General features: G+C 54.3%; 1 protein-coding gene across 1 annotated transcript; it reads right to left on the bottom strand.

Moving 5' to 3' along the window:
- Positions 1-5303: 5303 nt before the first annotated feature.
- LOC127183898 (uncharacterized) lies at positions 5304-8921 on the bottom strand. The gene has a single exon (XM_051140004.1). It carries the CDS (start codon positions 8919-8921, stop codon positions 5304-5306), a length of 3618 nt encoding a protein of 1205 aa, XP_050995961.1.
- Positions 8922-10596: the final 1675 nt, after the last annotated feature.

The raw sequence follows: 10596 nt of genomic DNA, 5'->3' as shown, positions 1-10596 counted from the left end.
GGGGAGGGGAAGCCAGCCTAGGTCTGCAAAGGTGGGTTCTGGGGGCCCCAAAGACTGAGCCTGTGTTTGGGGGCTGGTGTGCTGAAGATCTATAGTACAGACCAGGTAGGAGCTTTTGATGAGGAAGAAGGGTTGCCCTGTTCTCTAGGAAGGAACCTGCTAGAGCAGGTTTGGGATGGAGAGCACTTGGCAGCCCTTCCTGGGGCTGGGGCTCAAGAGCCCAGGGTCTCCAGGCAGGCTATACTAGCTGAAAAAAGATAGTAGCTAATGCTTCAATTGTCCGCTGCTACTCCAGTCAGGGTCCCTAATCTTCATCCCGGTACCACCCTGACCCCCTTCCCCAGTGCTGCTGGCTCGCCCCCGCTGGCACAGCAACACACATGCGGGAGGCACACGTGTGAGCATCAAGCCCCGCACCTCCCAGCAGGAACATGTGCGCCCCGCACCCCAACCTCGCACGTGTGACCGTATACTGCTCCCCCCTCCTCCTCCACAAATGACCCTCAGGAGAAGCTCGGAAGCCAGAACTTGGCTAGGGGCCCGATGGTCCACTAGGGCTTAGAACCTCCTCTCCGCGCCCCCCCTCCCGCCCCAGCCCCGCAGCAGCCCCGCCCAGCCCCCTCCGGATTGTCGCCCATGAAGAACTCTCCGTTGTCATGGAAATTAGTGACTGCCAAACCAGAGGGAGGGGGCCCCCAGGGGCAGTTGGGAGGGGCTGGAGACCGCTCAGGGAGCAAGGATGGACCAGTCGGCCCTTGGCCCTTACCCCTATAAGGGGTACCACGAATCTTCGAGGGTTTATGTTTTTTACAATTCGGAGCTGCAGAGGCTTTCTCTGGGACCCTCCCAAGCCGTCCAAGGTAATGGGGAACTTTAGCCCAACCCCGCATGCCACCCTTCCTCGCATCTGCAGAAACCGACCGCGCGTTGTGCCCCTGCTGGGACCCCCAGAGTCCTCGCGGCGATCGCGCGCATCCTGCGCGGGGGATTCTCTAACCAGGGAAACAATCTCCAAAGGGCCCCCAACGTGCATCCAGGAGGCGCCCTCCCCACCGGCCCAACCCTCCCTGCTCCGCACCTGCAACGCTAGTCGGTCACAGGGAGGAAGCGATAACCGGCTCAGCAGGGCTCCGGGGGCGGCCGGCAGAATCCGCTCCGGGCACGCGGGGCAGACGCGGCGCCAGCTGCAGCCGCTTCGACTCCAGAACCTCCAGCATCGCCAGTCGCTCACTGGCAGCGGATTCGCACCCCGGGCCGGGGGCGGGCTGGGGGCGGGGCCTCCTCGCCCGGCCCGCCCCCGCCCTGGCAGACCCGGAGACTGGAATCCCACTTGAGGGAGGGCACATGAGGGTTGGGGACCAAGCTGCCAAACACCTGCTAGGCTCTCTTAGGCCATCGGACTCTAAACCCAGCAACAGGAGGCGAAGGGGCCCTTCCTAACCCCAAAGTAAGGAGTAAGGAGTGGGGGAACTGGAGAAAAGCTTGAGTTCTGGAGCTGCACAGGAGTCTCCTGGCTAGAAGTAGTCGGACTCCAGGAGTCCAGGGGTCGTGCTGTTTCCCAAACCTAATCTAAAGGGCTCTGGACCTACTTAGAAACATATAGACAGTGCCTAGGCATCCCTTAGGCAGGGATAAGCACACAGGGGTACGTGTAGTCAATTTCGGAATGGACAAGATACCCCAGAGAGGCCCTCAGACCATCTTACCACCAACTCCTGTGAGACCAAAAATCTTTCCCAACTAAATACCCAGCCAGGTTGGCTGGCTCAGCCAGGCCTCTCTGTATGGTTCTGAATCTCCCAAACTACAAGTCACCTATGATGTAGTGTGGGTCTGCTTTCTTCTCTTTATAATAATCCTTAAACACAGCCCGACCCAGGTGACCTGGGCTAAGTTATGGGGTCATGAAACTACTAGGAAGAAGTTTTGAATGAAGTCATTGGTCATGCTTTTGACCTTTGTCAAGGAAGCAAGTGGACCGAAGGCTCACCCCAGTGCCCTCGAGTCCTGAGGATTATCCTAAGACAATAAATAAAGGACAGATTTAAGTTTTTTATTGTCTGGACATGGGCTCCAACCCTTCCTGCCCTTCTCACGATCAGCCTGGCCCAGCCATCCTGGACATAGGGTCACATGTTGAGCGAGGCTACTTGTATCACCACCCACAGCTGAAGACAGAAGGACCTACCAAGTGAGGAAGCTGGGACTGGAGCCAGGTTGCCCAAGAAATGATTGTCTCGAGGTTTTTAGATACCTTCCTCCAGAGGGGCTGTTGAGCCCGTCACATCTTCCCCAGCCTCTGGTCACTTCCTCTAGGCCATGTGTCCTTGTCTCTGAGCTCTTCCTGTACTGAAAAGCCTTGGCCATAACACCCACCCCAGGACCAAGTAGGAACCTTTTGGTAAGCTAGGCAGAGCCTATTTCTAATTTCACAATGCTTAATTGATGTTTGCAGGATGAATGGAAGGCCTGGCGCTCAATCCTTTGTTATTCCCAAAACAATGGGCCTCTGAATTTATGATATAGCCAAGATATGGATTGCAGAACCTGTACCATACATGTTTTCTAGCTTTCTTGAGGGTCAGAATCTATGCAAGATTGGGGCGCCCAAGAAGCTGGGCTAGGGCTTTGGAGTCAGTGGAAGGGGAGCTGTGCCTGCCTGCTGGCAGTACTCCACCTCTTCTTGGTCCTGTGCACACTGTGTGCACGTGGGTGACAGCACATGGCAGGATATATGTGTACACGTGAATGTGTGTGCTCGCTTATACCAAGGGAGATGGAAACAGCACAGTGTATGCAGTGATGCCCAGGGGCACGTGTGTCTGTGTTCTCTGTGCACTCAGGCGTGCTTACTGGCACATGTGCATGGATGCAGCAACTAGTCCCTGGAGCTGTGGTTCCTCTTCCTGTCTGACACAAAGCTTGGGATTGTGGAGGCTGAATCAAACCGTGAGAGCAAGACTGAGGAAGGGGCTGAATCATGCCAGGGTGGGCCAAGTCTATGATGACTTTATATCATTGACTGTTTCCAAGATACACTCAGAGCACTCAGAGCAGCCACTTGCTTTCAGGTATGTGTGAAGATTGACAGGTGGTTTGTTTGTTTGTTTGTTTTGATATTTGTGGAGAGCAACTTAAAGGCATGACTTGCCTCTCAGCTTCCCGTGGAGACACAGACATAGTAGGAACAGCTTCGGGTTTTAGCTTCAGGCAGCCTCCAGCTGCCCTCTGGACAAAGAGTAATAAGACCTGTCAATAAAGCCGGGCATGGTGGCATAGACCTTTAATCCCAGCACTTGGGAGGCAGAGGCAGATGGATCGCTGTGAGTTTGAGGCCAGCCTGGTCTACAAAGGTAGTCCAGGACAGCCAAGGCTACACAGAGAAACCCTGTCTTGAAACAAAAAACAACAAACAAACAAACAAAAACAATCTGGGCGATGGTGGCACATGCCTTTAGTTCCCAGCACTTGGGAGGCAGAGGCAGTTGGATCTCTGAGTTTGAGGCCAGCCTGGTCTACAGAGTAAGTTCCAGGATAGCCAAGGCTAAACAGAGAAACCCTATCTTCAAAAAACAAAAATCAGGCATAGCGATGAGTATTTGTAATCTTCAGGTAGATATATGGGGTTTACTGGCCAGTCTGTTAGCCTACTAAGTGAGTTCCAGGTCAATGAGAGATTCTGTCCCCAAAACAAACTAGTAAATGTTGTCTGAGGAACAAAACAACATGAGGTCGGCCTCTGGCTTTCATGTGCATACACACACACATACACACAGGGTGGGGGGTGTAATGGTAGTATTTCAAAAGACCATCTTAATTTTTTTAGGAGGGGTGTGTTTCAAGACAGGGCTTCTCTGTATAGCCCTGGCTGTCATGGAACTCACTCTGTAGACCAGGCTGGCCTTGAGTTCACAGAGATCTGCCTCCCAAGTGCCGGGATTAAAGGTGTGCACCGCCGCCGCCACCACCGCCGCCACCACCACCCAGCAAGACCAGCTTAATTTTATCCTTTCAGGTTTTTCTAGACTATACACCGGATCAACCCCAAGCTTCATTCTCATATTCTCAGTTCAAAGCCAGCTTGGGTGAAGGGACACGGCGTCCAGCCTTTCGTTAGCTGCAGAGCTAATATGTCTTTTGGCATTACCAGTGACCTCTCTGCAAAGAGCGCTCCTAAGGAGAACTCTGGCCCTTTGAGCATTCAGGAGATACCTGGGCTGAAGGGAGGGGAGTCTGGGAAGGAGAAGGGAGGCCAGAGTTTATAGTTCTGGCTCCCACCACAGCTAGAGGGTCAGAGAACCAAAGGAAGAGGTGGGATAAGATGTGAACCTCAACATCCATAGAGCAGACTGGAGCCTCACTAGCCCAGCTCTGATTGTGCCTCCATTGAAGATCCAGCCGTAACTGCCCGGTCTGCTTCCTACCCTGGGTACCAATAGCAGTATTCCCACACCCTCTTCTTTTATTTATGTATTTATTATTATTTTATTATTTTTTGGTTTTTTGAGACAGGGTTTCTCTGTGTAGCCCTGGCTGTCCTGGACTCACTTTGTAGACCAGGCTGGCCTCAAACTCATAGTGATCCGCCTGCCTCTGCCTCCCAAGTGCTGAGATTAAAGGCGTGTGCCACCACATCGGGCTTACACCCTCTTCTTTTGAAGCCCCCCCCCAATATCCCAGCTAGAGTACCCTCCACGGTTTAAGAGTCTAAGACACATGTATATTATTTACTAGGTGCTCCCCGAAGAAGCACAGACTCTGACAGGGACCCTCAGTTGGTGGCAACTGCCCCATCTTTGGAATTCCTCAGCTACTGTCCATGTTGCTGGCCTCAGATTCTCCTCAGAAGAAGGCCCAAGAAGGGAGCCGGAAGCAGTCCTTCCTTCTGGAGCTAGGGGAAGGGGCTGCCCCCAACCCCCCACCCCATGACTCACTCTAGGCTGTGTGGGTTATTACATTATGCTTGAAATTACCATGGCAACAAGCTGGCAATCAAGGGTAATTGCACTTGTCGTCAGGGCAACAGGGCAAAACCCCACAGCAGCCATTTTCTGTGGTTGCCCTTGGGGTGCAGTAAAGGTCAAGCCAGATTGGAGACAATGGTAACCAAGAGACTTTGGGGGGGTGGGGGGGAATCTCTGGGAAAGGCAGGTTGGCAGTGCCCATGAAGTTCTTGAGGTATGGCTTGGGAGAACCAGGATCCCTCTCATTCACACCGTGTCTGGAGTCTTGCCCTCCCCACACCACCTTCCACCCAAAACATGCAACAGTACGTAAAGCAAGAAGAACCATAGTTTATGTGCTCACAGCTGGTACTTGTAGATAGCCCAGGAGCCCTCCTCTTCGTATGCTCTGCGGCTGAGCCACAGGCTTTGGAAGGAGTCCCGGCATGCCATGATGGAACCCCCAAGCCAGGCAGCAACTGCACGGTGGGGAGACCCCAGCACAGTGGTGCCAGGGCCCAGCTCCTGTCTTAGGCGCTCAGGGAAACCATTTATCAGGGTGCTACCACCTTCCAGCACCACATTCGCCAGCAGTTGCTCCTGCTGCTTGGCCTCCAGCCGGCTAATGCTTAGCAGGGCCAGCTGTGGGAGGCCTGGCTGGTTGAGACCCAGCAGATTGGGTTGAAAGAGAGCCTCGGGGCAACAGAAGCGCTCAGAGCTCATTGTAATAACTTGCTTATCGGGGAGCACAAATTCTACCTGGGCCTGGGCCTGGTTTTGGGCCATTTCAGCGGCCATATCCATAGCCACATAACAGCAGGCCTCTTTAATCTGTCTGACAAGCCCTGCCTTGGGTAATGAGTGGCCACCTGCCACAAGGAGCTGAGACAGGTAACTGGTGAGGTCAGCACCAGCCACATCCAGCCGGTAGGTGTCAAGTGGAGCCAGGTCCCCAGTGAGGACCGGTGCCACATAGGAGGTCCCGTGACCACTTCCTACCACCAGCCCAGTGGTACGCCCATAAGCGTAGAGCGTCAGCAAGGCCTGGTGAACCGTCTGCATAGCTGGCACATGGAAACGCTCAAAGAGGATTTCAGCCACCTTTTCTCTGTTGGTACGAGGTGAGATGGGGGAGTCAGCCACAAGCACAGCCATCTCTTCGGGCTGCACTCTCAGTTTGCAGTAGAAGAGGTGTTGCCATAGCACCTCCAGAGCATCCCAGTCAGAGACTACTCCCCGGTTCAGTACTGAGTAGGAGCCTTCTTGGTGTTCAGGGACCACATACTGGGGCTGGCCCTGGGCTGGGTGTTGCAGCATCTGGACTTGCGAGGGTACCACACTGAGCACGTGGTTCTCTCCAGCCAGTCCACACTTGGTAAATCCTGTGCCAGTATCGATCACTATGGCTGACATTTTCTGGTAGGGATTGGCTGCATGGCGGCAGAGCACGGGGGACCGCACCGGTAGAGCATCCATAGCAGAGACTACCTCATAGCAATTCCCATGGAGAAGGCCCAGCTGTGCCACCACTGATGGGCGTGTAATGTTCTCAGCTGCCACCTTGAACTGATGTCCACTCGGGGACTCAGCGCGCACCATGGATATGGGCAAGTCCTTACAACCAGTGGATGTAATCAGAGACAGTTGTTCCTGGTGGGCCCTGTGGGCATCGCTAGGTTGCCATGGTTGGACCCAATGCATGCTGGATCTTTGAGTGCTGCTGTTCCCAAATTTATCTCTGTTTACATAAATACAGGCCTCCTCGGGAGCCAGGGGAACTCGGACTATTCCCACATGGGTAGGGTTGCCCAAAGGCTCACTCTCCTGGGTGGAGGGCTGAACAGACTCCCCAGAGGTGAAAGTGGGCTCTTTGGTGGGGGAGGGCTTCCCCGCAAGGGGCACCTGTCTAGTGAGGGAAAGTTGTCTAGGAAGAGGGGTCTGTTCCTTAAGATGAGGTGGATTAGTAAGGAGGGGCTGCTTGGTAGAGGGGAGCTGACCAGCTAGGGAGCCCTGCTCAGCTACAGGTAGCTGTCTAGCAAGAAGGTTCGGCCCGTTGACAAAGCTCTGACCAGTGAGGAAGACCTGCCCAGTATCTTCAGCCTGAGAGCCACTAGGGTGAGCAGCAATGAGCCCTTTCTGGTTATTGCTGCCTGCTTCCTCCCGGATATCAGCTGTTGAAACCGGATCTGGCTTTATCCAATGCAGTTTCCTTGCCTGGACCGTGGAGCTATCTTGCATCCTGGGAGAGTCCAGCATCCAGATCGTGTGGCCAGGGTCAATCTTTTCAGCATCAGATTTGGACCAGCTAGGATCAGGAACTTGGGCCAGTACCTTTTCACCATATTGGAGGGGTGTCCCTGGTACAACAGATCTGATAGGGCTTTCAGTGCCAGGGGAGTTCCGTGACTCTAGGTTATGTCTGGCCTCTTTAGAAACCAGGGCCACCTCTGGGTAGCTTCCGGCTGAGAGGCTGGAGGGCACAGGGCTAGACAGGATGGCTGTGGTGGACCAAAGACTGGGGTGATTACTGTTAGGGGAGAGGATTGGCCTGGGCAATGACCGAGCAGACAGCATATTTTCAGAGACATGAGTTGATGGGTGGTTCGGTGTGAGTCCTACGAGCACTGCCCGTGAGCCCATGGGATCATGACACAGCAGCCCCATCCTCGTGTTACCAGTGGCTATGTCAAACACCAGCACATGGTCTTCTACAGCATCCTGCAGCTGGCAGGTCGGGGCACTAGAAATAGGAATCTGCATGGCTTCTCTGGGAGTCGGAAGCAGGCACTGCTTGTTAAAGGCTCCATGATAATCAGGCAGTGGCCCGTTGGAGCAGTTGGTGGTGGTGTGGGCCCTGGAGGGCTGCTTGTCTGGCTGAGAGCTGTAAATCTTGTGGTTACTTGTCTGTGCCTTGAGAGCATCCAGGGGCTCTGAGGCAGATGTTGTGATATCTTGCCTGGAGGCATGGGCCAAACACTTCTCTGCAGGATCCTCAGATTGCTTAGGCAGCACCTGCATCTTGGCAACCTCTTGGTCCTTGTGGGCTGAAAACTCTTCCGGAGCAGGTGCCGGCGTGAGGGGACTCTCCAGGGGAAAATACACTTTGTCCTTTTTGGAGGAATCTAAGAGAACGGGCAGTTGGTTGCCGGAGTTCTTGAGATCAAGGGGCAGGTCGTTAGTGGCTACAGTGGCATTCGTCCTGTGGTTAGGACAACAGGTGTGAGGTTCAAGTACAGCAGGGGGTGGTGACGGGTTGACAGCTGAGGTTGGAAGAGGCAGTGACTGTGATGAAGTCGTCTTACTTAGGGTAGAGGACCAAACTGGACCCTGACCCTTGTCCTGTCCCTGATCTTGGACTGGAGTCTGAGCTACCGGAGCTTGACCTTCCGCCTCACCATTCTCCCTGGAGAAGAAGTAGGGGAGCCATCGGCTCTTCCTGGGGCCCACAGCGGCCATCTGGCCAATGCTACAGGTTCCTTTGCCCCAGCCTACCAGGACTTTAGCTGGAGCCTTGCTCTCCCTCCCAATCTGTAACTGAACCTGGGAGAGATTGAATCCAACCTGGACTTTGTCACTGGTGGCACCACTGTCCGTGCACATTGGCAGAGTCTGAGTCCCATCGTCTATGAGGACATGCTCTTGGGTTCCCACGATGGGGTTTGGAAATGGGTTAGAAGCGGGGAGTCTCAGGGTCTCCTGGGGGGCCTGTGCATAGTTACATTGGGAACTGACCTGAACAGAGTCCGGAAGTAGTTGGAGAGTGGACTGAGAGGAAGGGGCCTGGGAGGCTGAGCTGCAGGCCATATCAGCGATGGCCCCCGTGGACAGTGACAACCCCTGCTTCGAATATAGGGATCTTGAGCTCATCCATGGTCCCAGGGACCCTCGGAAGCCACCCCTTAGCTGCTGGCTGCTAGGCAGGGGATGGCCCTGGGGGCCCGATGGATCAGGGCCCCCCACCTTCTTGGTGGCTTCCATAGTCCTACTCCATGCCCTAAGTGCCCTTGCCTCTACTTCATTGTCACGGTGACCACACACAATCACTGCCCCCAGTGACCTGGAGAGTGACAGAGTATGGGATAAAGGGGGCCCCACCCCCTGAAGAGGGGGGTGGTTTCCCTGGGGGGATTTAGAAGGTGGAGAAACCTAGGGGGTCTCAGTGAAGTCAGTGTGCTATAGGCCAGCTTTGTTTCTCCTTTACCAACCAGTGACCACTCTACCTGAGGCCAGCCCCTGAGTGAGGGCAGTGTCTCAGAGAGGGCCAAGGTAAGGACAAGGGACAAGAGTGGTCAGAGGATATTGAGGGCTCCCCTGACCACTGGGCCCTCTGCAAGAGCAAGGCCTCTTTACTATGTAGTCTAAGAGACAGGAGAGGGTGAGGGGCCCAGGCTCAGCCCCAGGCTCCCCTCCCCTGTGTTCCCTACTTCCGCTCCCGCTCCAGGGACAGCAGCTCCTTGGCAGTCTCTGCTGCTCCATATGGTTTTTCCTCTGCTTGTGTCTCAGAGAGCCCCCTCCCCAGAGCCACATGTCCCTGAAGCCTAGGACCAGTCTCTTGCAGGAGTAGGGTATGGGGGTGGCAGAGGTGGGGACTCTGCTTAGAATCTTCAAGTCAGAGTGTTCTAGCTCTTGTCACCTTGTGTCAGCTTCATCCTGGCCAGAATAGCCTAGCACTAGGCACAGACCTAGGCTGCAGCAGGCACAATGTTAACCAAGTGGCAGTTACAAAATGCGGACTGGTAGGGATGTAGGAGGAATAGGGTCAGCCTCACATCAGGGATATGGCAGATACGAGACTGAGCACACAGTGGATGTGCTCAGAGCAGGACTGTATATTATACAGCAAGGGCAAGCTAGACAAAGTCCTGGATATGGGTAGACATGTTAAAACAAACAAACAAACAAAAAAGCCCATGTAAGCTTTTAGGCTTGATCAGTAATCCTCACCTCCCCCTCCCCCTTTTCCTTGATGCAGAAACAGAGGCTTTGGAAGGAATCAAACCTACGCGGACCAGCCCCTTAGATACAGGGCTACCCTGAGGCTCAACGCTGCTCCTGCTCCCTAGCTAGAAGCCAGGTACTAGCATGGGCCTACTGGAAGTTCTGCCTTGGGCAATCAAGCCCTCCTCCCTCCTCCCTTCTCCCTTCTTCCTCCTCCCTCCTCCCTACTCCAGCTTGGAGCTGTGCCTTCCGGGCCAGTGTTCCCTTCAGGGCTCAGTCTTTCCACCCAGGAAACAGGTTTGTGGAGAATGCAGATGTAGGCTTGTCCTCCTCTGAAGCAACATGTTTTCACAGAGGTTAAAAATAGTGTTTACAGTTGGCCGTGGGGTGCGAGGCTATGTGACCAGGGACTAAGGCTGGCACTGCGCTGCATCTGCCCCTTTTTGATTGGCTGCTGGGCAAAGCCTGACTCAGCCACATTTCAGGCCCCTTGTGCCACCCTCCCTCTTCAGTTAAGATAGGGAACAGGCAGCCTGGACTCTTAGGAGCCAAATTGCTTATCACTGCGCTGTGTCCCGGGAAGGTGGAAAAGCCCACGAGTCTGCAGGCTGTCTCAAACACACACATCCTTGCAGAACACTATTCATTAATTTATGGGCTTGAGCAAACTACTTGTTTTTCCATGACAAAGAAGCTGGTAGAAGCCTCTAGTATC

The sequence above is a fragment of the Acomys russatus genome, chromosome 32, assembly GCF_903995435.1.
Source record: "Acomys russatus chromosome 32, mAcoRus1.1, whole genome shotgun sequence".
Taxonomy (NCBI): Eukaryota; Metazoa; Chordata; class Mammalia; order Rodentia; family Muridae; genus Acomys; species Acomys russatus.
The sequence above is the reverse complement of the archived record's forward strand: the minus strand, read 5'-3'. Positions and strand labels throughout refer to the sequence as shown.